Source organism: Aspergillus aculeatus (assembly GCF_001890905.1).
Source record: "Aspergillus aculeatus ATCC 16872 unplaced genomic scaffold ASPACscaffold_23, whole genome shotgun sequence".
Lineage (NCBI taxonomy): Eukaryota > Fungi > Ascomycota > Eurotiomycetes > Eurotiales > Aspergillaceae > Aspergillus > Aspergillus aculeatus.
The window spans coordinates 3,254-30,927 of NW_017962998.1; the positions used below are offsets into that span (position 1 = coordinate 3,254).

Below are 27,674 nucleotides of genomic sequence, written 5' to 3' on the forward strand. Positions count from 1 at the left end.
TTTCCTACCCCCTTGGTGGAATACATAGACAGTAGACAGTACCTGCCAGCAGCCAGCATACACTGAATGTCGTCCGGAGATGATCCAACAGATATCATCCTCCCCTGACAGGAAAACAATTTCAACAGAATCTTTAAGTTCTTGTACAATCGTTTGTGCGGACGCAGTAAGATGGAACATCCTATCTGACCATATCTGCCTGCAAGCCTTTTTTTTTCTGAAGAGAGAGAGAAGGAAATAAGAGGGAAACACAACACAGCTTTTTAGGGCGGACCTAATCTCGATGCCGATGACCGTGGTGGTGGTGACGGTGGTTGTCGAGGTGCCTTTTCTATCCCATCCTTTTAGTACCCAATGTTACAGACTCGAAATTATTTTGTTGGACCGAGAGAAATTCGCATATGACAGAATCATATACAAGATGAATTCCCTCGGGCACCACAAAAAAGAAGAAGGAACAAATAAAAAACAAAGCAACGGCGAAACCGCACTTACGCTTAGAGCAATACTCTTGCTACCACTACTACTGCTACCACTGCTCATCTCCGCAGAGAACGCCGGCGTTGACACACTGATACCGGAACTGGCAGGCGAACCAACCCCCGCGACAACGGCAGAACTGGCAGCAGCAGCAGCAGCCGACGACGACGGAGGGAGACGACTCCCGCAGACGCCATACATGAAATGCTGGGACGGGAACGTGGAGAGGGCGGTCTTCTTATAGAGTTGGCAGTCCCCGCCTCGCACGCTGTACAGCCACGCGTGGCACTCGGCCAGGCCGTCACAGTAGCCTGCGCAGGCCGATCCGTTGTTGTACCGGGAGGCCAGCGTGAACGGCGCGCCGCTGAACACCGCCATCGTGTTCGCGGAGACCTGGTCCAAGCAATTGTTGTTGTTGTTGTTGTTGTTGTTGTTGTTGTTGTTGCCTGAGACACGGCCGACGGCCTCGCTCAGGAGGACGAGTGAGAAGAGAGAAGAAAGCCTCATTGTTGGATCTTTTTCTTTGGAGAAAGAGGTAAGCTTGTTGGGCTGGCGGTGAAGGGTAAGTTGAAAGTGAACTTAGGCCAGACTCTAGGAAAGAGAAGAAAAGAGGACAGAAACTCGAAGATGGTATAGGATTCTAGGTTTGGGTGGGCGAAGCTGTTGCAGCGAGACGATAGATATAATGGCAGTATTATGGATAGCATACAATAGGGGATTGTCTGAAACTAGAAGAGTTGTTTCGCGTTCGCTGTACAGAGGAGCTGGGGCATTGGTTCTGCTGGATATCCAGCTGGTCACGGTGGAAATCAGCTGCTTCCTCATCTCTCCCCCCCTTTTGCATATCTTGCGCAAGTTGGCTCGATTCGTCCAATCTGATGGCTCGAATTACCTGTACGCATTACCATGTGAAATCGGTAGAGGCAAGAGCCACTTTCCTCGATTTTAGCACCGGGCTGAGGGTCTCCTCTTGAAAATCTCAGGGAAGGAGATCAAGCCGGCAGAAACAGACAAGTTGCTAATCAGTAAATACATCCTTGACCTTTGTGAAAGATTATTGGAAAAACGAAATGGGGCGTGCCTATACCCAGGCACCTAGGGCTAGATGATAGGTGGGGTGAACCACCGGCTAAAGATTTAATCTCGTGGGACGTTGGGACTAGCTTTTCAATAGTTCCTATGTGTCAAATTGGTAGCGAGATAAGGAAAATTTATCTACGAGTCTTATCCTCGAATAAGATTTCAGGGGATTTGCCCGGGCCGTCGCGGAGGGATTCAGGGACCGGCCAATCCGGTCGGATCGCGAATTGCCCCTGGATCCATGTCGGAGGCAATAAATTCGGCTCGACTACGAGTCCGGACTGTAATCTGGAAAAAGTGGATTTTGCAATGGAGCCGACAATTTCGGGGATCAATAGTTGCTAGCTAGGAACTTGGTACAAAATCGTCCCGGTAAAGAACAGACAAGACCCTGCCAGAAAGGCTTGTAAGCACAAGCCTCTTAGCACAACGGGCCTTAATTTGCGCGCTCGAAATCTCTGTACGTTAAGTGCTTTGAGAGGGCTAGGGACTTCCTCCCTTTTGTGGAGATCGGAGTCAATTTTGGGTACCTCTACAGCACCGTACAATACATTTTACACGAATCATATTCATCGAGAAGTGAAAATGTAAAGGGGCATGCAAATTGTTTCTCTTCTCCGTGAAAGCACGACAAACGGAGACCCCGACCCCGACCCTATCGCATTCCCCCCATGTGACCGTAATCCTACTAAACAGCTAGTAATTTTAATCGTCGTCCCAATATTCGCCATTTTCGCTCATGGGCCATTTGTGCCTCAGCGCTCGGTCCGGAGGAAAGGACACGCTTGCTCCGCGTCCGATCACTCGCAGAGACACCCCCAGCGCCCCGAATCCCTCCTGCATCCCACGCAGTCGGACTTCCCAGGCAGGGTCCGGCTCCGGAGCCTCCTGCTTCGTTGATGATGCCGCCACCTCTCGGCTGTAATGGCGCTCCTTGGGAACAAATCGACAGAAGAGGCGTTGCAGGGCTGGCAGCCCGCACTCCTCACGGCAAAATCGGAGTAAGTCCTCGAGCTGACTCGCCAGCACCCACGAGGCCTGCATGAGGCAATCTTCAATGTATAGATGCTGCAATGAGGGCGGCAAGAGGGCGCGAAGGGGTTTCGCGGGCTCCAGCGCGCGGTTGCCGTGGAAAGGCAGCAGGCTGCTCCATCGCATATGCACCGTGTGAAGATTCGGGAATCCCGAGAGATCGCCACAGAAGGTCGGCCGGGGGCTCTCCGCGTCCTGCTCAACCTCGCGCGCCACGCCAGCGAAGGCCACGTGGAGATGGCGAAGGGAGGCTTGCGACCTTTGAAGCGGACGGTAGAGCTGCGAGACATCCACCCAGCCACGCCGGGTCCAGTTTCGATCCATCTCCACGGCGAACGACTCGAGGTTCGGGCACCATTCGAGAAATTGGGGGAGGTTCGAGAGGGCATCTGACGGCCCCTGCAGGTCGATGTGCGTGAGTGACGCAGACATTGGCATCTGACCCCGGAGCAGTTGACGGGGCAGGGAGCTGTCACAGGGGTTGCGGACGTAGAGACTGCGGAGAGATGGGATGCGTAGGTAGGGCAGCAATCGCCTCAGGGGCACGGCGTTGGTGGCGCCTTCATCCCACCATGCCGGTCCGTCGCGGAGGGAGACGTGCGATAGCCGTGGGAGGATCCCGAGCGCCGGGTTTCTCGCCCAGTGGATCACGCGGTCAAAGTGCGTGGTGTATCCCTGCGTCAGGGGGATGTGTTCGAATTCGAACTGCATGCGTTCCTCCGGCACGCGGATGGCCAACTGCTCGAGATGGCGGACCTGGACCAACAGCAATGCCAGCCAGGCATCTTCGTAGTTCCACGGCTGTCGGTAGTCGTCTTGTCGTTCTCGATCGGGCCGGAGATCTCTGCGCCACGCGCGGTACTTGCGGCGATGCTTGCGTTTGGCATCGCCGTACGGCAGCATCAACGCGCGAAGTTTCGCCTCCGGCACGGCCGGGAGTGCAGCACGCGTCCTCCACTTCTCACAATGACTTGGGTACAGAGTCAAGGACCGGATCAAGGGCGCGAGGCGTGGATTTTCGATCATCGCCTGGCAGAATCGCCGCACGGGATTTTTGTGGCTCCCCCCCACGAGTCTGTATCCGTCGTCCCAATAAGCATTGAGAGGAAGGACTACTTGGTCATAGAGAACGGGAATGAAAAATGAATAGTAGTCTTTTGATACGAGCACCAACTGAGAAAGATCCTTAGTATTTAGGAAAGATACCACCTGGAAAACGATCTCGCCAGGCAGTGGGACGAGCATCATGTCAACAGTATTGGACTAGAAAGTCGTAACACAAGGAAGGACGCACTTAACAAGTTGCCGAATCCTAAGCAATTATGTACCAACTTAGATTCGAGGTGCTGGGTAACTTAACATGTATCAAACAAAAGTTTAGTATAAAATTTGAGTACTAGTCTCGGAAACTAGAAGAAAGTCCCGAATTTCAAAGGAAACCAGCAAAAACAGGTACGAGAAGGTGGGGCTGGCGCCGTTGACACGGCTAAAACTTCTAGTTTAGTGTGAATGAAGAATTGCGAATAGGGGCAGGCAGCCGAATATTCTTCGCAGAATCAATGAGGGAGACACTTCTCCTGGTACGTGTGTTTTCCTGCCGTAGAATGTCCCGGGTATGTGTTATGATGATGTATTAAACCATAATCCACCTCCAAAACCACAAAAGTGCTAGCCAATCTAGGCGCGACAGCTGGGAACCGCATTGAGGACATTTCGGTTTATCGCAAAGGCACGCAGTATATTCTGATGGTGCCTGTATTCCGAGCCTGGGGTGGTGCTTCCCCACTTCTTGTACCTGGTCTGGAGGGCTGTTGCCTTCGAGTTACTTCGCGAGGCTTGAACCTCGGCTGTTTTGACCCAGTCGATGACCTTGATGGTGACACTGTCCAGCTTTTCTTCGGTCTCGTAGAGGATGACACCCGGATACCTTTCGTTAAAGGACGCTTGGGTTTTGACCAGGTTCTCTGTCCACCGCATGGCTTGTGCGAGCTCCAATCCCTTCTTTGCATTCGCGAGAAGTTCCGAGTCGACGGTGATCTGCTCACGCGCTTCTTGAACGCGATTGGTGATGGTGCCCAGCAGTTTGACATGGTTTAACCTGCCAGCATCTCTGTAGAGACTCGCTAGCTCATATGTACCCACGAACCTCATGTCGGCGAAAGTCGTATCCGCGTCTTCCACTGGAGGCAGGATTGTGTTCGCGGCATCGATATCGATGGCGGTCGTTCCTGGATCCCTGACAGCCTGCACAAATTCATAGAAAGTACACACAGTGCCGGTGGCGGGCACGCATCCCCAGGCAATCATCCTGTCTCCCTGGTCTGGAAATGCGCTCAACTCGATGCGGTAGGCATAATAGTAGAACAGGGTTTCAAAGATGCCAGCTGTGTCGGCCGCCTTGCCTCCCGTGGCACAGCAAAGAAAATAGAGAAAGAAAAAAAAGAGCCTCATAGTGGTGGAAATGGATAGGCAACAAGTCAGAAGGACGACGAGGATAGACAGGAACATAGATAGATAGAACCGCACATCGTCAGCAGAGGCTTGCCATTCTTATTATTTTGAACCCTCAGCTCTTGATTGAACGATAAATCCATACTACTTCGATCAAGCCTTGCCTCCTCCACTCTCTTCCTCCCCCTTCTTCTCTCTATCTCTCTCTGTCTATATTAGCGCCGGAGTGCAGCCAAGTTGGAAAAATGCACATGCAGTGCTACTATAGCTTAGTATGCCTCCGTGGAGTATGTGTGGACAGTAACCACGAGCTTCATACGCGATACTATTCTTCTATACACATAGGCAAAGATCGTTACCACTAGTAATCCTGTGAGGTAGCATGTTCGGACTATCCCTGGTAGGGATGTAGTAGACGCTAGGGCTAATTATTCGGGTTTTCGGATACTTCCGCACGAGGAGGGTTCATGAACTAGTAATTAGGACTAATTAGTTCATGAACACTAGTGACTATGAAACTTTGAAGTATGGGTTCTAAGTCGGAGCTCTTGGTACGAGTCGTATCGACCAGAGAATATCAAAAAATCAATAACCGATACTATCTGTTTGCGCAATGCTGCGTCTAATTTCCGATATGGATCGCCCAATATGGCCAGCCTCGGAACCAGATGCACTATATTGGACCCCGTAGAAGTTTACTTTTTGTTTCAATAGCGCCCATCATAAGAGATACTGGTCGACAAGAATTATTTGGATTCTTGACTAATGCCCACCCTAGTGTGTGTGTGAGAGAGAGAGGGGGAGCGGCTCTTGGAAAAACATAAAAGCAGCGCAGTCACTGCTCTCAATCTTCGACTATTCATATTTGTCAGTGTAGCATTCATTCATTCATTTAATTTCTGTCTTGTCTTTGGGGGTCTTTGACGCCTTTCCACTCCTTACTATGCCAGTCTTTCCCTTATTTTCATCTCCCTGCAGACTCATTCTGTTATTTTCCTCCTTCTTTCTATTTCACCATGTTCATGCACGGGCTGTGTTCGCCCATTTTATGGTAACGTGCATAGATACCCGTTTCCTTACCTGCTTCGAAGAAATCATCCGACTGGGCTTTCTAACTAAAATGCAGGTCTCCAATACCGAAGGCTATGGTGTGGCAGACTGGGAGTCAGAGATGACCCTGGCCATCGAGGCTCGGATTGACGCCTTTGCCTTGAACATCGCCGCGGAGCAGTCTGTCAATACCGGATCAGTGGCGAACGCCTTTCTGGCGGCCGAGAACGTGGGCTTCTCCCTCTTCTTTTCGTTCGATTATGCCGGGAACGGGGCGTGGGCCAAGGACGACGTAATCGAATTGATCAATGGCTATGGCTCGTCCACTGCCTACTACCACTACAATTCTCAAATCTTTGTTTCCACCTTCGAAGGGCCCACCAATGCGGCGGATTGGGTCGAGATCAAGGAGGAAACTGGGTGCTTCTTTGCTCCTGACTGGTCCTCCCTCGGAGCCATGGAGGCAATGGCCCAGGCGGACGGGGTAGCGGATGCGCTGTTCAGCTGGGCCGCGTGGCCCAATGGGCCGGCTGACATGGACACCTACACGGACGCATCCTACCTCAACTATCTCGAGGGCAAACCGTACATGATGCCGGTTTCCCCGTGGTTCTTCACCAATATGCCGGGATACGACAAGAACTGGCTCTGGCGGGGCGATGACATGTGGTTTGACCGGTGGACCCAGGCCCTGTTCGTGAACCCCGAGTTCATTGAGATCATCTCCTGGAACGATTTCGGAGAGTCGCACTATATCGGTCCCATCAAATCGGCCGATGATCCCTTGGCGAATCAGACATACACCGCTTTTGACACTGGACTGGCCCCGTACAACTATGCCCTCGACATGCCGCATGATGGCTGGCGCGCATTTCTGCCCTATGTGATCGAGACATATAAGACCAACATCTCTACTGTCACCCAAGAAGGCGTCACCGGCTGGTACCGGCTCAACGAGGCTGGAGCCTGTGCCTCCGACGGCGGAACGACCGGGAACACGGCCAGTCAGCTCCAGGTCGAGTATTGGCCGTATGAGATTGCGCAGGATAAGATCTTCTATTCTGCCCTATTGGCCTCGGAAGCGGAGGTGTCGGTCTCGGTAGGCGGCGCCGATCTGGGGGCCTCGTGGACCTCGACGCCCAGTGGCAATGTGGGCATCTACCATGGCAGTGTGTCATTTACCGGACATTCGGGCGCGGTGACCATCACCATCAGCCGCGGGGACACCACGATTGCCACACTTCAGGGACAGTCAATCTCCGCTGGCTGCGCGGCCGCCTCTGGGGTGGAGAATTGGAACGCCTGGGTCGGGAGCGCCATGTCCACCGACACGATCAGCGTGACTCCGGCCTACTCGCTGGGCGAACAGACCTGTGTGGAAGGATGGGGGGATGGGAACTTCCTGGGTCTCTGCGAGCAGGCGTGCTCCTGGGGGTACTGTCCGATCACCGCCTGCGTGTGTTCGAAGCTCGGACCGGCGCCCACGGTGCCCGAGGACACGGGCGTTCAGGGCTACCCGATTGCCGGGGAAGATGCTAGTTACAGCGGACTGTGTTCCTTCGATTGCAACCACGGCTACTGTCCGAGCACGGCGTGCGGAACCGTGGAGGTGGCCCTTACTATCCCCACGGTCTCGGACTTTGCCCCGCCGGCCTGCACCGCTGGTGAGGGCACTGGGGACTTTGTCAATCTCTGCGGCTTCGGCTGTGCCCACGGCTTCTGCCCTATCCATGCTTGCAACTGCACCGCCACGGGTGACCTGGACCTGTTCGCGGTGGTCAACGCCAGCGTCACCGCCCATCTGACCTCCGGACTGGACGACTATGGGCTGTGCGACTTTGCGTGCGAGCGAGGCAAATGCTACGACGAGTGTGAGGTGGGGGATGCCTGGTCAGAGGACGATCAACTCTCCTGCATCGACGACGACCCGCGGGCCTGGTGCGAAGTCACGTCGCCGTGCGACTTCAACCTCACCATCTCGACCATGGCCGACCTCAACGTCCAGTCGGCCAACATGGCGGACGAATGCATCCCGTACTACATGCTCGATGTGCTCTACAATATGATTGACGTGGTGGTCACCAACTACACGGATATCCTGGCCCACAACGACTACAACGAGACCCTGAAGTACTACAAGCGGTACGTCGAGAACAATATCACGACCTCCCTGGCCAGCGCGATGGAATGGGACCCTACGGGCCCGGGCCTCGCCTACTTCGACTGCATCATCGAAGTCGAGGGCAAGAACGGGACGGCGGCGCAATGCCCCAACACCGCCGCCACGGACGGGCACCAGTCGTACAACGTCTACTTTGAGGTGCGCAACATCACCCTGTTCGAGGCGTGGCTGCTGGCCGACTACGGCATCCAACCGGACTGGGTGCGGTACGACGGCACGCACGACCGATACAACATCTGCGTGGGCCACCTGAACCCGGACTGTGTCGCGTGGACGGAGAACTTCTACGGGGTGCCCCGAAAGGCGGCGCAGGTGAACATCACCGACCCGCGCACGGTCGTCGCGCAGGCCCTGCCCCACCTGGACGGGCTGCGGCAGAACATCCTGGCCGCGCAGCTGCAGACGCTCGTCGGCGCGTGGCCGGGCTTCAGTGACGATATCGTGCAGAGCGTCTCGCTGGCCGTCGTCCTGCTCCTCCAGGCCGTCAGCTCCATGCAGGAAGTCGTCACCATCGGCAAGGAGGAGAAGGCCTGGGAGCACCGCGAGATGATCGAGGAGATTCTGGGCGCCATCTTCCTGGTCGTCCCCTTCCTAGGCGAGCTCGGCGCCGTCAGCGACACCCTGGCCGACGTCGCCGAGATCGTCGCCGTCGTCGGCGACGCCGCCCTCATCGGCGACAGCATCTATGAGATCGTCGAGGACCCCGACAACAGCGTCATGACCATTCTGAGCACCCTCCTGCTGGTCGGGCAGCGCTCCGCCGACGAATATGAGACCATGGCCGCCGCGAGGCGCGATATCTCGGACAAGACCATCGAGGCCCTCGGGCCAGTCTTTCGCGAGAAGAACACCCAGGTGGAGAATATGGTCAAGGACTGTGTTGCGGTATAAACTCAGGAAGAAAGAAAGAAAGCCAGATAGCATCAGGCTGGAAGCCGCTTATGATAGGTATACAATCCGTCAAAATCAAGAAACGAGTTTCATCTCTTTCTTTTCTTGACCACCGCGAGCAGAAGGTTGTTTGCAGTTGAGTAGTAATATTCTGCGGACCGTGCGGTAGAACATGTCCAGACGGCATTCATCTCCGCCGGGAAGAAGCTTGAAAAGGAATTATAGGTGCTGGGATAGAGACTAAATCCTTCTTTGAAGATTCTGTACCCTTTCTATGACAGACTGTGCACCTCAGGGTCCGATGAGCTCGGATAGCGCTTTGACTACTGGGTCGTATCTGGCTCGACCATCGAGACCGGTAAGCGTCTTTGTGGAGGTGAACGGGTCAACGGGAGGAGTGGGAGGCAGGGATGAGGAGATGGCAGGCAGTATCAGGCAAGTAAGTCAAACTTCATACTCAGCTGGATTGATGATACATTTTTAGTTATTTGCCTCGTACCGGAGATCAGGGACTCAGGGACCGAGGAGTCAGCGTCCAGGTACCACCACGTTAGGTTAACGAATGTTGGTTAATGTATTGCGCCTCATCTTTTTCTCGCATTTCGGCCAGTTGCGACCGTGTCAGATTGAGTCGCGGGCTGCACCGTAGCTGAGTCAGCGCATCCTGGATAGTTTTCTATTCCCTCAGTATCGAGCCTCCTTCTCCAAAAATAAGAGTCTTGTACACAGAATCCAAGGAACAAAAAAAATCCAGTGTCCCAGGGCGGGTGTCCCAGGGCGGGTGTGGAAAGCATAGGTAACAAGGGCATCCACTTGTTTGTTGGTAAAGGTGTGCATTGTTCTAAAACTCGCGTCAGCGGTTTAATACATAGTTAGACTGAATAGATGACTCACAATTTCCTGATTACAGCAGCGTCGGTGGCTAGGAGAAAACCGAAACCAAGTACTCTTGCGAGCTGCCAAAGAATGAACCAGATGAACCTGACTCTTAATAGAAAATCGAATCATGTGTCGTCTGTGTAAGGTTCGAAGACTGATGACGAGGCTCTTGAACACGACCCACAAGCAAACCATGGCTCCACAGGAGACGACGAAATACTCAGGAGCTTTATGGTATTGCCGGAAGAGCCATATTGAAGCAGCCCAGGTGAGCACTCTGGTCATGTTGTCAAGGATTGAGACAGCCATGGTTCAACGGCAAAACAGAATTGATAGACGGAAGAAATTCACGAAGAAGAGCTGTTGAACACTCAATAGCTCATAGGATTGTGCTAGATCCTCAGCCCTGAAACCAAATCACACGCATGGAGATGATATCTTTGCTAGTTCAATGGACAGGAACTCCGATGATGTAGAGCAGTATGCAGATCGCAGACAATTCCTTCCATGTTGCCCACCTTCAAGGTCTCGTTCGCGATTGATCACTTTGAGTATCACCACTTCTGACAAGCTACGGAAAGGTGATCCGTCGATTCGGAGGTTAGGAGCCATTGCTTGTTACTGACTAGGTGTGGTTTTCGAAGAAGAAGGCCCAGTGCATGGATCACTCGAGTCATCTCGACGAAAGAACTGCGAAGTCTAATGCCCCACTGCCACATGTGATCCGTGGGTTCCAAAGCACTGCGCATTGATTATTGTGCAATTCGATCTCTGGAGTTCGAGCGCTGTAGCACGAAGAGCCCCTGCATGTAGAACAGTGAGGTGATAGTGTACATGATACCTCAGTTGCAGCATCAAGAATGCTGCTGAACCTTTCAGGCTCTTGTCTCTTGCGCTCCCTGTGTTCCGTCCGACAACATCGCATCGGGAGATCAATCTTCGTCTTCCGTCTGGAGTTTTGGTTATTCGCCCCATGTGAGAGTTGCAGTATTTGTGATTTGCTGCCATCGACATGTACGACTACCTCGAACTAGAATACATCATGGGCGCGATAGAACGACATCAGAAGCTTCGAATGGGTACTTGTTGGAATTAGGTGTGAGACACGACTGAATACTGGCACCTTCGCCAACCTGCTTCATCGCATGCACGGCTTATCAGTCCCGTAGGCAAGTCATAGTATGCTGATTATTGCACATTCCACAGAAAAAACAGTTCACAGTATCACGAGTCTCCTGGAGCAACCCGCAGTGCGAACAATATCTCGGCTCCTTCGGTTAGCAAACCTGGGACGTCACAATTATAGTTTTCTAGAATTCCTGCCCCCATCCAAACAAAGTAGGACCCACTCTAATACATGCTTTGAGGGGGAAAAAGGCGCGCTTGGCCTAGGGTGGAACTCACATGTGAATTGAAAAATATACTGGCCCTAGGTCCCGAGCTCGAGCTCGAGATACAACAACATGAATCATAGATAGCGACAGAGTTGAGTACAGTACATCTGCTGAGAGAGATTTTATGTCTGATGTACTATCTAGTGCATAAAATCCTGCCAGTCTTTTTCTTTTTCCAAAATCTGTTGATCCAAATCTCCCTTGGTCCGATTTCCTGTCGACCGACCATTCCCATCCATCATTCTTAACAATATACCCCTCAAACAAAATGACCAACACAGCAACAATAACCTACCACCCAGTCGAGCTCCTAATCCGCGACCTCCGGGACTACATCCACCGCGACCCGGACCGCACGACCGCCTTCCACACAGCCATAAACACCGCGCTGTACCCGCGCAACGGCGGCGCCCACGAGATGGCGCGCGAGGGCATCCGCTCCCTCGACGATTTCCTCTGTTTCGCCGACGCACTCCTCCGGTGGGTGCCGCGCGTGACCACCACAGGCGACGAGCTCTTGGATAAGAGTGTCGTCTTTTACTGGGTGATCGATTAGCCCGCGCTGCGCGGGTGGCAGACCCCCTTCCAGCCTACCACCTCCCACGCCGACCGCACCTGGCTCAGCTACTGACTCGTCTGCTTTGCCCGCCAGCAGGGCCAGTTCCTCTACTCCCGGGAGTCGGCGGCCTCGCTGTATACCTTCTATCTGAATGAGCACTAAAATAAAGAGGGGGGGGAAGCCCGCGGGCGGGTGGCGGTCGTTTAAGTTTGATCATTGATTTGGGCGGCGGTGGAAGGAGGCGGATGCGGTACGGCCGGTGGCGGCGCCCGGGGATGAGGCGGTTGTGGTGTGTGCGGCGGAAGCGGTGGTCGAGGGGCGGTCGACCCTCAATAGGGCCGGGGAGGTGGTGGTTTCCCCGACGATGATGGCGACAGCAATGGTGAATTGTAAGTCGGTGGTGTGGCTGATTGATCGGTTGTTGCAGGGGATCTCCAGGGCAAGGGAGGTGGTCGGCGGCGGCGGCTTTGTGCATGCTTGTCTCAGGCCAGCGGAATATCATCGACAGCGTACCCCCGTCTCCGGGAGGATTGTGCAAGTGAGGAACATTCAGGATCAGGTGTATTTGCAGATCGCGAAGAAGAAGGAAGGGCGGGGCCTGCAGCCGGATCGCGGACTGCGGAGGGATGCCAAGGAGGAGGTGAGACGCGACAGGATGCCGTGTAGGGGCCCGCAGATCCTGGATGCCCCGGACAAGACAATGCGGGCTGTCAATAGTGTCAGACGCGTGGGGTGATTGTCATTCAAACAGAAGATTTTGGTCGGGTGGCGGTGGGACTGATTGGGATGGCTCAGATCTCGTCGGTGGTGATGACCGTGCATGAGGGCCAATGGGTGAGGAAAGGAGATGAGATCTCATATTTCCAGTTTGGGGGATTGGACGTGGTCATGGTCTTTGAAAACCCGGTTCGATTCAGGGAGGATTTGCTGCCGGGGGTTTCTTGTCTAAATGTTCGAGAGGAGCTGGCGGTTCTTAAGTGAGTAGATGTCAATCATCAACTTTCTCATAGATGAAGAATGCTGCGCTAACAGAAGGATCATTTTCATGTACACCAGTGTATAGACGTGGTTTAAGATTTGAACATTGTATATGCGTAGCTCTATTTCTAACCAGAGTTTATGCAGAAAGAATTCCCTCAACAGTCTTCTCAACATCCTCAATCATCTTCTCCTTCGAGCGACTCGAGTCTTGGACAATCACATCGCTTTCTGATGGACCCGGGCTCTCCAATGTGTTAAGCTGAGAGTCCACCATTGTAGCTCGCATGTAGTGTGCTTCTACCTCCGAACGAGCGGCTACTCGCTCCTTGAGTTGCTCCCCGTCACGGATCGAAAGAAGCACGAATGTAACATTGACAGGGAAATCAAACAATTCCGAAAGGCGTCGCAGCTCATCGCGGTAAGCCGTGCGCAATGCAGAACAGGTCACTGCCACGGCGGGCGCGGTCGAGTGCTGCAACCGATCCATGACTGCACCGCGAATATGTGCTAACCAATTCCACCGATCCTGGTCCTCTAGAGGAGTCCCGTTTGCCATCTTGGCACGCGCCGCTGGGGAATGCAGGTCGTCGCCCTCGATAACGGGGATATTGAACCGTTGCGCCACAGCCTGGGCGGCAGTGCTCTTGCCGCAGCCGCAAGGACCAGTCAGCACAACAACCTCCCGGGGTGTTTCTGGACTCGCCTTCGCCCATTGGGTGCGGAAATATGACAGAAATCGATCGACTAGCTCGACGGTAAGCCCTCTGGCCTGACGCAACGCCGGAGCAGCCGCTTGAGCTCTCTTGGTGTCGTAGAGAAGAACCCGGCTAGGCTTCTCCTTGTCGTACTTGCTGGCGAAGAACTCCACCAACTTGATAGGTGGATTGATGCTGGGATCTGGATTTGATTGCCGAAGACGATGGACCCAGTCGCGGGGAGACAGTGTTTCAAACTTCAAACCAGCCTGGCGGAGGAGTGGAAGGAGGTCTAGCCCCCAGTGATTGAGATTCGGATTAGTGACATTGAGTACATCACCTGCCACCGGCGCAAGAGTCAAGTCAATAACACTTGCTGCCAATACATCCACGGGTGTCCACGAGAGAATATCATCCAATTGTGGGAGAGCTCCGATTGTTTCCGCACTTTGGAAGATCAAGGGGATGGCTTCCGTGGCATTCCAGATGCCATGAACAGAGTCCGCGATGATTTGCCCCGATCGCAAAACGCGAGCCGTCATCCCCGTTGACTGAGCTGCACGGTTGACGATATGCTCTGTGACGAGCTTAGACTGAGCGTAACCCATTCCCTGTGCGTAAGAGAGCGATTCGGGCAGGGCTTCTGGAACCCAATTGCCCGGAGTTCGGGCCACAGTGCTTACGGATGAGCAGAATGAGAAGCGCGCCGGTTTGGGGCTGCGCACATTAAGGCAGAGATCCAATAAGTGCCGAGTGCCTGCTATGCAGCTCGCCTCAAAGCTTTCCAGGGACCAGTTGAAATTGACAGACCATGCGCAGTGCATGACAGCCGTTACGGATTGCACCAACTGCTCATAAGTCGCTCCATCAAGACCTAGAGTTGGGTCTGAGAGGTTTGAAGGCAGAACGACTATCTTGTGATCAGCGGCATGAGCTTGAGTAAGAGACAGTCCCCGCGTTCGTAGTGACTGACGAACTCGCTTTAGGGCCGAGTAGCGAGATTCGGCACGGACTAAGCAGTAGATAGTGTGGACATTCTCGCGTTCGGCTAGCTGAGCAATGACATGCGCGCCCAGCGAGCCTGTGGCCCCCGTCACAACAACATGTTCGGCCTCGTCTTCCCGCGGAACAGGAATGTGAACCTTGAAGTCAGTACTGTATTTCTCGATTAAGCTTTGCATGCGTGCTTCAACTGGAATCTCAGCCTTGAGCTCTTGGCCCAGACGCAAACGAGTGATTTCATCGGCCATGGCCTTCAGGGAAGGATTCTCGAATACAAAGTTTTGAGATAACTTCTGTTGCCTAAGATCGAGCATTCTCATGATAGCGCTGCGTAGTCGGATGGACTGCAGACTGTCTACGCCCAAGCTGAACAAGTCGGTTTGATCCTCAAGTACGGAAGAATCGATAGACGGTGCGACTGCGAGTAGCTGCTCCCGAAGAAATCCGAGAAGGTCGGCCCCTTCAAGAACCTGGTCCCCTGTGGCATTCTCAGTATCGTAAATTTCGTCGATCTGATCTTGATAGTCTCGGTAAAAGGCTGAGCGAATGACTGTGCCCTTGTCCGTTTTTCGAAATTCTGCGTCCGGTGGCAGCACCTTGACCATGTCCCGCGAGATGTAGGCGTAGGCCGGGGACTCTGCATTGCACCGCTCAATGGCAGGGTACACGGCCTCGATGAGCTCCTCTGCGGTTTTACAAGGAGAACTTTCCGCGGGTATCAAGAATAGACCCAGACGAGGCTTATTTGCTCCGAACGCAATGGCCTCGGCTACGTTGGGGTCGTTGCGGGCAACACCCTCGATCACAAGGGGATTGGCCTTTTCGCCATTTTCCAACACCAGTGTGTCGTCCAGACGGGCGTAGTACCTCCAGGCGTTAGGAGTTGTTGGATGTTTCTCGAAGAGGTCTTTCGTAGCATATGAATTGTCCGGTCGGTTGCTGGCTACTTTGGACGGCCAGCCTTCCAGGACACAAAGTTCGTAAATGCCAGGCATCTGCTCCTCCCAACGAACATATGGCAGTAGGCTTGGACCAGGTCGGACAAAGTCCCAGTCCAGGTCATCACGTTCGCGGAAGGAGGTCATCAACTGGCCCGTCTCGGTGGTACCGTAATGGGACACAAGGCGGACTCCATTCTGTACCAGCTTGTCACCGATAGGCTTCGGACAAGCCGAACCGCCAAACATCACCAGTTCTAACCGAGACATCACCTGAAGACCCTCAGGTGACTCTGACAACAGCTTCAGAGCGTATGGGACGGCGTAAAGAACTTGGATTTCTTGGTGCTCTTGGAGGGTTGTGAGAAGATGAGTGGCGGTCAAGGGAAGCTCGGCGTTGTAAAGATATATGAGCTTCTGTGAGTGGACTGCGCGGAACAAGCAACTAATTCCATGAGCGTGGAATAGGGGCAGGGTGATGAACCCGCACAAGCCGAAGTTATTGGCGTAGTTCTTGAGAGCACCGGCATGCGTCTGGTATATGGGTTTGGGGTGTCCTGTTGAGCCACTGGAGTGGATGATCCAACAAACATGCTTATTCTCAATTTTCCCATTCAGTTGAGCTGATGGCAGCGCCACTGTACCTGTGGTAGTGTTGTCATAGTCCACACGGCTCAGTAATGGCTGAAGGCTGATGCCAGTTCTTTGTGCCACTTTATCACCCATGGCGAGGAAGGTGGTGTGGGCGACAAGATATGAGGCCTTAGTGTTTTCGCCGAGGCTGACGTAGGCATCTTCGGCAATGCGAGTGGATAGCAGGAGCACCGTATGTCCTAGTCTTGAAAGAGCGAGCAATGTAATCAAGTACTCAAAATCCGAGGGGCCCAACAAGCCGACCACCTGAACCGGGTCTTCGGACGAACGTCGCTGGGGAATGGACCTGGCATAATGAACTGCTGCTGCTTCGACAAAGGTATTAAGCTAATGAAGCTGGTGTTAGCGATTAAGATGCTATTTTTGGGTTAACGTGCGGTTCACCTGTTGGGGGCTATAATAGACGTAGTTGGTGCCAGATGACGGATAGGCGACAATAGGCTCATGACCAAGTCGTCCCTGTGCTCTTGTCTGAAGTAGATGGTTTATTGTGTCGAATTCCTCTTCCAAGCTACCTAGCTCATTGACAGAGGTGGCTGGCGAAGCAACGCTCACGGGAGTCAGACTGGTTGGAGGTGAGGGAGTTGGCGTTGGCACCACAGACTGTAATACTGCAGATGCCATGATGAGTGCTTGGTTTGCAACAAAAAAAGACAGGAATAGATTGAGGCAAGAGGTACGTTTATTCTTCTATCTTATGCCATTAGCCTGGTACCTGGATGGCCGCAGGACTTTGGCCGGATTCTGTCGGTCGGCCATTTTTCCGGACTGATTGCATCAGAGGATCAATTCGGAGATGTACCACACGGTCGAAGCATCCAAGGCTGAGGTGGAGACATTGCAGTCATGGGATGTGAGCAAGTGGATTCGAATGAGGAAGGAGGGGTTGGAGGAAAACCAACAACCGAGGCGTGGGGAAATCCGCTGTTTTTCCGCCATGGTTTCCGCAAAGCGCCGCCGCGCTGCTGCCGCTGCCGCTCTCTCCCTGGGCTGGTATGTCACATGGTCACCGTGGATCGGCTCAACCAATTTGTGCATGGATATGTCTTAGCTTAGTCACTATACGCTTGATACACAACTATCTACAGTCGATAGCTTAGCGCGGCATAAGCAAGATGGACAAGCGATACGACGTATGGAGTCCATGTACTCTCTGTTAGTATTTATGATTTTTGCAAATCAGGTGCGTCCTATGCTCTACTCGTAAGTGAGAATCTATGCTAGGATACTTCTGTATGTAGTCTATACTATTTTCGAGTCCGTACGAGGATATCTTATGCTAAGAATATATGTATGATGTTCAAGAACACGTACCGATGCAGATTATCAGCGTGTGCGTGTAACGCCTCGCTTTAGTGAGGTCACATGATTTCAAACAGGACTATTAATATATAAATATTACGAACTTGTGTAGATTTCTTTCTTTCTTACTAATTCTAAGAATCTTAAGATATTAAACTTTTTTCTTTAAACTAGTAAATCTATTAAGATTTTATTATTTCTTCTACAGATTATAAGCCCGGCTTAAGTTTAAAGTCTTAAATTAATTATTTTTTATTATTTTTTTATATTTTTTAATATTCAGTACTAAGAAGACCTCTCCATCAACTAAATTATTTATTAAAAAATACTAATTTATATTGAATATCTTAATTAATTAATAAAATATATAATTAAAAAAATATATCTACTAATTAGTAATAGTCTAATAGATTATTAATATTACCAAACTCCCGGTTCTAATAGATGCGGATAATTATTAAATCTAGTATAAAATATTATAAATATATTTTTATTTATAAGATTTTTAAAAAACCGTTTCAGATATTTATAAATAATCTGTTTTTTTAATATTAATATTATAAAAAAATAAAGCCGAATCAGCTTCAGTAATAACTGGATTTTTATATATTATTTAAAATATTTTAAAGTCTATCGGTAATACTTCCGATATAAGACTTACAGTCTATAAAAAAACTGTTAATTAATATAAAAAATAATTATTTATATAAAAAACTAAAAATAAAAAGATTATAGAAGCTATTTATACTGTATTAATTTAGAAAATTTACTATAATATTATTAAATTCAGCAGCGCGAAGAAAGTTTAAAATAAATTAAAAAAATATTTTAATATTATTTCGGATGTATAATTTTTTAAAAAATTATAAACTACTATATTCTTGCAGTATAACAACTGTAAAGATATTAATAAATATATTATAAAAATATTTAGAATATTAGATAAGTTCTAATATAATCTTACTAAGAATAAGAAGTTCGGTAATAGTATATAAATCTAATTTTTTTTATAATTTTAAAAAATAATAATCTATCTTTTTAACTTTCTATTTTAACTCTTAATATATTAAAAAAAGCATTATATAAGATCAGATTACTTAGATTTTTATATAAAAAAAGATATATATTTAATTTAATTCAGGCAACGCTAATTTTATTAAAACATCTAAAAATAAAAAGTCTAAAACTAAGAACTAATAGAATAAGAATAATCAGTCGAAGAAAAATAATTTTAAAAAAAGAATTTTATAGAAAATTTGAAAGAACTGAATATATAATTACTGCAAAAAAAGTCAGCTATAAAAAGTCTAACTATTAGAGATTATATTTAAAATTAAAGTTATTTAAAATATTAAAAAATATTAAAATAAATACTATTAAAAATAAATATTCTTCTATTTCGTTAATATTTATAGTAATAAGTAATAAAAAAACTAATTTTATTAATTATAATATTACTATAGTTTATTTTGGGTATGTAGATGACTGAATAATTAATTTTAATTTTATTAAATATTTTATTAAAAATAAAAATTACTTTCTATCTGATACTGTAAAATTATATAAATATAAAATTAAAACTGCTACTGGCGAGATTATATATTTTATTAGTACCGGAAATATAAAGTTAAAATTAATATATAATTAAAATAAATTTCGAACTGTTAAATTAATAAATATATTTTATATTTCTAATATTAAAATTAATTTATTTAATATTATATATTTTGCAAAGTTCGATCTTACTATTTTTTTTAAATAAAATAATAATTTTTAAGGCCTTAGATAAAAAGATTATTAATTATAAAAATATTATTAAAAATTAGTATATTTTTTATATTAGTTATAAATCGATTAATATTAAGATCGCTGTTAATAATATTATTAATTTTTTTATTTTAGTAAATTATCTTACTTTAGTAAAGTATACAGCCGAGTCAGTAATCATCTTACTATTAATTAAATTAAATATATAAACTGTAAATTATTATTTTTATTATATTAATAAAAAATATTAGAAATATATTTTTAATATAAATAAAATTTATATTAATCTTTTTATTTAATACTGTCGTCTTGCCCATCTCTCCGTTACTAATTATATTAAATTATTAAAAATAATAGACAGAATAAATATTAAAAATCTTACTATTTTAAAATATATTTATTAAATATATCAGTTAGCTAATATTTTAATCTATTAGAAATATATTTAAATAACTCTATTATAATAATATAGTTAGTATATATTTTTCGATATTAGTAGTAGATATATTAATATATTTTTAAGTAAAAAATCCAGTATTTAATATTAAATATTCTTTATTAATATATATAACAGCTGGGTCGACATCCGTCTGCTTAAAATCAGAAAAAATATAATATTTAAATTAAAGCTGTTTATTAAAAAAGTAGACTATATATTTTTTAAAATTAAATTATTATATTCGAATAATACACCGGAATTTTAAAATAAAAATATTTTTATTTAAATATATAGAAAAGATTTTAAATAGAAGTTTACAGTTTTATATATTTATAGTTAAAATATTTTAATCGAATAAATTAATCTTATAATTTTAATTTATATATATATAGTTTTTTGTAATTAAGACCTTAATAAAAGCTTATAAAAAAATTATAAAAAAAGTTATATTTTTTAAAAACTTATTATTAATTTATAATAAAACAGTTACTGTATAGAAAGCATATAATAGAATATATTTAAATTTATTAAATTTATAAATATTTAACTATTATAATATTATAATAATTCTAAAAAAAGTCAGAAATCGGAATAAAATTTTAAAAATTTAATCTTATAGCTAAACTATTCGACTGCTTGGCTACATCAGTCTGGTAAAATAATATAAAATCTTAAATATTAAAAATAATAAAATTATTACTATTAGAAACGTCTGCTTTAATAAAAAAAGTAATCTAAAAATATATAATTTTTTTAATAATAATTATAATTATTATTAGATACTAGTATCGGTAATTTTATTAATTAAAAATCTATATAAATATATCTCAGACGACTCCGATAATAAAGTCAGTAATAAAAAAATTATTTAGAAATATTTTTAAATATTAATAATACTAAAGTATTAATATTAACCGACTGAAAATATCGGTTTGCTAATATTTTTTATTTATATCGATAATTTTAGGCTGGAATATAGCGATATATTAATATTACTTATTAAAAATCTTTTTAAATAAAAGAAACTTCGAACTTTTTATTTTATTAAATAGATTTTTATAACCGGAACAGTTAAAAAAAACAGTAACTATAATTATATCATCGAACTAGTAATATATAAATAAATAATAAAATTATTTAAAATATTTTACTAATATATTATAATAATTAAAAAAATTTTAATATTATAAAAATAAAAAATCTGAAAATTTATTAAATTATTTATAAACCGTAAGACTATATCAGACCGATAAATATATAAAATTAAACTTAATATAAATAATAAAATCTGTAGATTTAAAACTTATTATATTATTTAAGATTTTTTATAAATTTATAATATTAATTAGAATTTTATATTTATTTCTACTGTAAAAACAGCAACGGTAAGAATATTCTTTATTATTATAATAATATTTAATTATATTTATAAATAGAAAGATATTAAATAAATCTTTTTTTTACAGTAAATTTCGTAATAATAAAAAGATCTATATAATTTAATTAATTAGTTTTAAAAATAGAAGTATTAAAATCTACAAGCTGTTTTTATTTATATATAAATTAAAGCAATCTGTTAAAGATTAGTATTATAAGTTCTTTACTGCGGCTATTAGTATTAAAATAATAGTATTTTAAATTAATAAATATTTTTTTATTAGAAAATATAGAGAATTAATAATTTTATATATTAATAATATTCAGATTGCTGCTCCAACCGAAAATCTTATTAATATTATATATTAAAATTTTTTAAAATACTTTATTATTACCGACTTCAGCAATACTGTATAATATTTTAGTATAAAAATTAAATAAAATAAAAATAATATTTATTTTATATAAAATATATTTTTTTAGTATGTTATTAAAATAGTAGATCTAGTAAGTAAGAAGATTTGTAAAGTATTTTTTTAATAAAAATATTAAATTTATTAAAAGTCTAAAATAAATCTTTAAAAAAAATATTAAAAACTATCAGTCAGATATTAAAAGTATAATATATTTAATAATATAAATATATTCCGATATTGCGTATACTATTAGAAAACTTTTTTAATATATAAATAATCTGATTAAATAATATATAAATAGTCTTTTTTTTTAAACCGATACTTATATAGAACTGCTGAATATAAAATTTAGTATATAATATATTTTAATAATAATTTTTATAATTAATTTAATATAATAATCGGTTATATTAATACCGACTATACCGGCTGTCTTAATATATATTAGTTAACTTTTAGATATATTTTTATATAAATAAATAATCTAATTTTATAAACTTTACGTCTGTAAAATTATATTATAATATTTATATATAAAACCGAATATATAGTACTATATACAGTAAGTAAGAAAGCCTGTTAAATTATTTATATACTGAAAAATATAAATTTTAAAAATATATATTTAATAATAATATATATTAATAATAAAAATATTATTATATTTATTTAAAATAACTAATTTTACCGACGAACTAAATATATTAATATTATATATTATTAGATTTGTAAGGCTATCTAATATAGAGATTTATATTTTAAATATATTAAATCTTCGGAAAATCTTATAAACTTATTTACTAAGCTATTTAATAATATTAAATTTAAGTATTTAATTAATCGACTGAATATATTATTTTTAATAATATTAAACTTATTAATAGTATTACAGTCTGTAGATTATAGAAATATAGTTAATATTAATATTAATTAAATTATTTTATTAGATATATCAGCTAAACGGTTTTAATAACCGTATCAGCTGGACAGCCTATCGGTCGTATATATTTATTTATTTAAAAATATTAAAAAAATAAAATATTATTTTATTTAAAAAAAAGAAGATTTTATAGATAATTTGCTGCGGAGGTGTATCGGCGTATATATATAACATCTCGCTTTAGTAAGATTATATAATTTTAAATAGGATTATTAATATATAAATATTATAAATTTATATAGATTTTTTTTTTCTTACTAATTCTAAGAATCTCAAGGCATCAAACTTTCTTCTTTAAGCCAGTAAATCCATCAAGATTTCATTATTTCTTCCACACAGATAACCCAAGTCTGGAAAACATCCCAGACTTTACCCATACAAGCTATACTACGCTGTCAATTTTATTCATAGATCAAGTCACCTGATCTGAAGAAAGGCGTTATCAATGCCAATGAAAAGCATCGCTACTGCCGTTTGTGTCGAGAAGTTGGGTCTAGCCGCTCATTCGTAGTTAAATCAAGTCCTCTCGCTCTGCCTGTTCAGTCATGGGAGCTTATATATCTCTAACACCTCAAGCAAGTGATACATATACTCAGCAGGGCTGAGTAGTCCGTGACAGGATGTATTACGACGAAGAGCCCTTCGATGACTACTACGACGAGCCGTGTTATGATGACGAGTACCACGATGAGCCAGATTGCAGCGACCCGTACTATAATGAGCCAGATTACAGTGATCCTTACTATGACGGGCCATATTCTGATGACGAGCACTACGATGAGCCAGACTGTGATGACTCATACTATGAAGGGCCAGCTTATGATCCAACCAACTACCACCCATCTTATGAAGAAGAGTACTATGATCGACCGCCCTCTGGAGATCAGTACTGTCATGAGCCGTATCCTGATGACCGATACTTCGATGAGCCATCTTTCGAGTATCAGTACTCAGAAGAGCCACCCTTCGATGATCGGTCCTTCGATGAGCCACCCTCGAATGATCAATACTCAGATCAACCTTCCTTCGATGACGACGAATTCGATGACGACGATCTTGATGGCAAAGACTTCGACGGCCCACCTCACAATAAACAGCGGTACGAAGAACCTCCGTTAAATAGACCTTGCTCAGGTAGGCCGCCGCCCCACCGCCAAAGCTACGCCCCTGCCTCTTCCACTTACTCAAGGAGTCGCGAGCCGCCTGTGAATGTTACACGTGTGAATCAGGTGACTGTCAACATTCAGCATTTCCACAACCTGTCAGTTCACGTACACCCCGTCGCAAACACAACCTTCTCTGCCAGAACACCAAAATCTGAACATCAGCACCCCAGGAATCAACAACCCAAGAATCAGCGCCCCAAGAACCACCCCAAGGGCCAATTCTCTCGTGAGCAGTACCGCAAGAAGCAACCACCCACCAGGAAGCCCGCCCAAAGACTGCTCTGCTACAAAGATTCTGTTGAGAAAGAGTCCTCTGATAAGATGTCCTCTGACAATATGTCTTCTGAGAAAATGCGCTCGGACGAATCAATCTCCGATAACATGCCCTCCCACAAAATTTCTAATGAAGCAGCTTTGGACGAAACGGCCGCCGAAGAACAAGCCTCAAGCCCCTCCTCTGCTTCTACCAATCCTTCTTCCTCCGATCCATCTCCAATACCTCCCCAGTCCAGTCGAGGTAAGCCTCCTTCGAAGTCAGATACATATGATCCTATACTAAGACAGCAAGCAGACCCCATCTCCCAGTTCCGCACTGATATTCTCGACTGGTCTCTTCGTAACAAAATCTTATCGGAAACTTTTGCCCAGTTGTGCGATATCCTTCGTGTCATTGACAGTCCTGAAACCAAATTACTGCCGAACAGAGAGGATATCTTCAAGAAGAAGGGGAATAAAAGACTGAAATCAGACATTCAGAGTAGCCAATCCTCTGTTGAGTTGAAATGATTGCACGGAAGGCAGAGCAATTTGCATGTGATATTGCCCAGGCGAACAGGCGCACGGCGTATGAGGATGAGTGGGCTTTACTAAGCATGTTTTATCTACTAAGCATGTTTTATCTACCAATATAGCCTGATGTTGCTCGATTATCCAGTCAAGCTTAATAGCTTAATAGTGTTTCAGATTCTAATGAAGACTAATCCCTTCCTTACCGAACTTGTCTTGTAGAACTGTAATCTATACTTCACCCTGCGAAGCAATAAGTCCTTGTAATAAGTCAATTCCACTGACAAACAACAAAATTGTCTGGGAACCGCAGTACTCGTCTAAAGTGCCTTGCACAACCACCCTCCATCCTTATCTTTTGAATTGTGTTCTCTCAGTCCTAAACCATCAGCACTAGTCCAAATAAGATCTAGGCATAAGCATGATCTCTTGGCAGAGTCTGATGTTCTTTGGTTTTAGCTTTAAAATTACAACAGTAATTTACAGTATGTATTATAATTATATATTCTCTAGAATTTTCAGTAGTGCGCCGAAGCGTGTGCATATAATCTAAGCACTTCTTTAAATCCTCTCAGCTTTTATTCACAGAAAGCTATTAGTAGTGGCGAATAATCTGTTTTTATTTTATTGCTAACAAGCCTTTTTAGCCTGTTAACTATCCTTTTTTAAATATATACTAAAGCATATTAATGCATAAGAAAGTATAAATAATTTTATACTATTAACTTTAGGTGACAATACTGCTGAGTATATAAAATAAAAGATCCAGAAGTCTTGAAATATTACCTTAGAAAATATGTTTATATTAATATTATTAAGCTTTTATTCTTATTATTTTTACCGAAGATAATCCTACTTTTTTATTTTTTATTAACAGATAAAGTAGTGGTCCTTCTGTTTGTATTTATAAAAAGAAGTAGATTTATAATTACTACTCCAGACTTATATATACTATTCTTTAACTAGATATAATTCTGAACAGAAAAATATTACTGAAGTTGTAGAATCTGATTTTATATAATATTTGCAGTTCTCTCCAGAATATACTGCCGAAATAATCTATTAAACTGTAAAATAGATTCTATACGGCGGGTCCGACTGGATGATATATATCTCATTCTCTATAATATAAGAAAATAGATTTAGATTGATTTTAATACTTTATATATAGTAATAGAACGCAGCTTATTACAAAAATTATACAAACTTGCAATCTGTATTTTTTAAGACTAAGAAACGCCCAAATAAGTTTTAGTATTTTATAATTTTTTATCTATTATCACGCGATAGATATACCAGATAAGATAAAAACAATCTATATATATTAAATATGCTAATTCTATAAATATAAAAACTCAAAGATTTATTACAGATCAATTAAATTCTAATAATAAAAAAGATAATATTTTTAATTAAATCTGTACTAATATTAATCTCAGCTGTTACTATTTTAGTACTGTTTGTCTTAATATAAACCAAACCAGATATACTATTCCTATTATACTTAATTATTTGTTATATTTTGTTATTCTCTGGTTCAAATATGGTTTTTATTTTAAGAATACAGCTCTGATAACTTAAAGCACCAAAGGCAATATGAACCTTAATTTTATTTATCCCTATTTGGTTTGTCTTAATATAAACCAGATTAGGTATATCATCCAGTCAATTATTTGCTATACTCCGTTATTCTCTGGTTCAAATGTGGTTCCTGTCTTAATAGTACAGCTTTGATAACTTAAAGTGCTAGAAGCGATTTGAATCTTAATCTTACCTGTTCTAGTATTACTTATCTTGATATATACTAGATTATGCTGTAGACTATTAAGATTATAAGTTATAAGATAGATATTAGAGGTTTCTGGATAACAGGTAGTCGATATTCTAAGAATTTTTAACTAATAAAGGGCCTAATAAATTGCGCTTTCTTCTACAGACAGTTATTAATATAATTAAAATAATCGGAATACTATAATTGCTTTAGTTTTTTATACTCACAAATTCTATTCTGAATTATATAGAAAAAAATTTAATTAATAGTATTGCTTAATGCTTGCCAGATTTTAATATTATTTAAACATTCATTCTAATTATACTTATCTTTATATATAAAGACAATCTCTTAAGGTCAAATTCTAGCTTATCAATACGTTTTAAACAAGAAGATAGTTGAGTCTTTTCTAATAATATATAATAGCTAGAATTAGTTATATTATTGCTTTTATTATCGCCAGGGTTCTCTAAAATAATTATTAATTTAGAATTAGAATCCTACAGATTTAACTAATAGTTAAATAAGAACTTGAATCCTACAGTTTGAAGACTGCAGTCCAGATTATTATAAATTTATATACTGAAAAATAAGAGATATTATTGCAAAGCAAATTAATAAATATATTATAAAATTTATAATAAATAAGCAACAGTTTGCTTTAATATATTATAAGTTTGTAATTTTGGCCAGCTTTGGCGATATTTTAATACTACTAATACTATTAAACTTTGATTTTCTTAAAGCTTTTAAAGTTATATAATAAAATTATTATAGTACTATTAATATATCTACTTACCTTCCGATATCTCTTTCAAAAATAATATATTAAATATAAAATCTATTATAAATAGTATTAATTATCTATTAATATCTAATTCCAGTCTATCTATCTGAACATTTCCAAATAGTCTTTAATATAAGCTATTATTATTAGTTCCGATAAAAAATATATAATATGATTTATTAGCGGTTCGGTTTGCTTTATTAAAGCTTCCGAATTAATACTTTCTATTTCTACTATAATTATAAATAATTGCGCTTCTTCTATAGAGATAAGAATTTTAATATAGTAGTCTTAATAAATATTATATTAATAGAACACTGCAGGACTTAGATAAAGTCTTACTCTAATAATAGCTGATATTTTATATAATTATATTATATCTAAAAGTATAATTAATCAAATATAAAATACTATCTATTTATATATAAAATGTTTCATTACCGAATTAATCAACAAAACCAAATACAATTACTATATATAAGTAAAAGTTAGATTTAATAAGAATAAATTGAAAATATAAATAGATACGGTAATATATTATTATAACCTAAATCAGAATAAAAGCTTAAAAATTATTGAGTTGGTAATATATTCTATTTTTAATATATAATAAAAAGTAGTAATGAATTCTCCGCAGCTGAATATAATATAAATA

At 42.5% G+C, this 27,674-nt stretch overlaps 7 protein-coding genes across 7 annotated transcripts; 3 read left to right on the forward strand and 4 right to left on the reverse strand.

Annotated features, from left to right (window-relative positions):
- Positions 1-274: 274 nt before the first annotated feature.
- On the reverse strand, positions 275-987 carry ASPACDRAFT_64766 (uncharacterized protein; the record flags this gene model as incomplete). Its single annotated transcript, XM_020204033.1, has 2 exons — positions 275-331; positions 496-987. The coding sequence occupies 2 exons, from the start codon at positions 985-987 to the stop codon at positions 275-277; spliced, it is 549 nt and encodes a 182-aa protein (XP_020051170.1).
- Positions 988-2,265: 1,278 nt separating this feature from the next.
- On the reverse strand, positions 2,266-3,837 carry ASPACDRAFT_64767 (uncharacterized protein; the record flags this gene model as incomplete). The annotated part of the gene is made up of 1 exon (XM_020204034.1): positions 2,266-3,837. The coding sequence occupies one exon, from the start codon at positions 3,835-3,837 to the stop codon at positions 2,266-2,268; it is 1,572 nt and encodes a 523-aa protein (XP_020051171.1).
- Positions 3,838-4,269: 432 nt separating this feature from the next.
- ASPACDRAFT_64768 (uncharacterized protein) lies at positions 4,270-5,043 on the reverse strand (the record flags this gene model as incomplete). Its single annotated transcript, XM_020204035.1, has 1 exon — positions 4,270-5,043. The coding sequence occupies one exon, from the start codon at positions 5,041-5,043 to the stop codon at positions 4,270-4,272; it is 774 nt and encodes a 257-aa protein (XP_020051172.1).
- A 1,120-nt stretch (positions 5,044-6,163) lies between these two features.
- On the forward strand, positions 6,164-9,166 carry ASPACDRAFT_48282 (glycoside hydrolase family 71 protein; the record flags this gene model as incomplete). Its single annotated transcript, XM_020202096.1, has 1 exon — positions 6,164-9,166. One exon carries the CDS (start codon positions 6,164-6,166, stop codon positions 9,164-9,166), a length of 3,003 nt encoding a protein of 1,000 aa, XP_020051173.1.
- A 2,541-nt stretch (positions 9,167-11,707) lies between these two features.
- On the forward strand, positions 11,708-12,979 carry ASPACDRAFT_48283 (uncharacterized protein; the record flags this gene model as incomplete). Its single annotated transcript, XM_020202097.1, has 3 exons — positions 11,708-11,983; positions 12,426-12,716; positions 12,794-12,979. The coding sequence occupies 3 exons, from the start codon at positions 11,708-11,710 to the stop codon at positions 12,977-12,979; spliced, it is 753 nt and encodes a 250-aa protein (XP_020051174.1).
- Positions 12,980-13,115: 136 nt separating this feature from the next.
- Positions 13,116-16,892, reverse strand: ASPACDRAFT_48284 (uncharacterized protein; the record flags this gene model as incomplete). Its single annotated transcript, XM_020202098.1, has 2 exons — positions 13,116-16,595; positions 16,653-16,892. The coding sequence occupies 2 exons, from the start codon at positions 16,890-16,892 to the stop codon at positions 13,116-13,118; spliced, it is 3,720 nt and encodes a 1,239-aa protein (XP_020051175.1).
- Positions 16,893-23,129: 6,237 nt separating this feature from the next.
- ASPACDRAFT_48285 (uncharacterized protein) lies at positions 23,130-24,461 on the forward strand (the record flags this gene model as incomplete). Its single annotated transcript, XM_020202099.1, has 2 exons — positions 23,130-24,192; positions 24,247-24,461. The coding sequence occupies 2 exons, from the start codon at positions 23,130-23,132 to the stop codon at positions 24,459-24,461; spliced, it is 1,278 nt and encodes a 425-aa protein (XP_020051176.1).
- Positions 24,462-27,674: the final 3,213 nt, after the last annotated feature.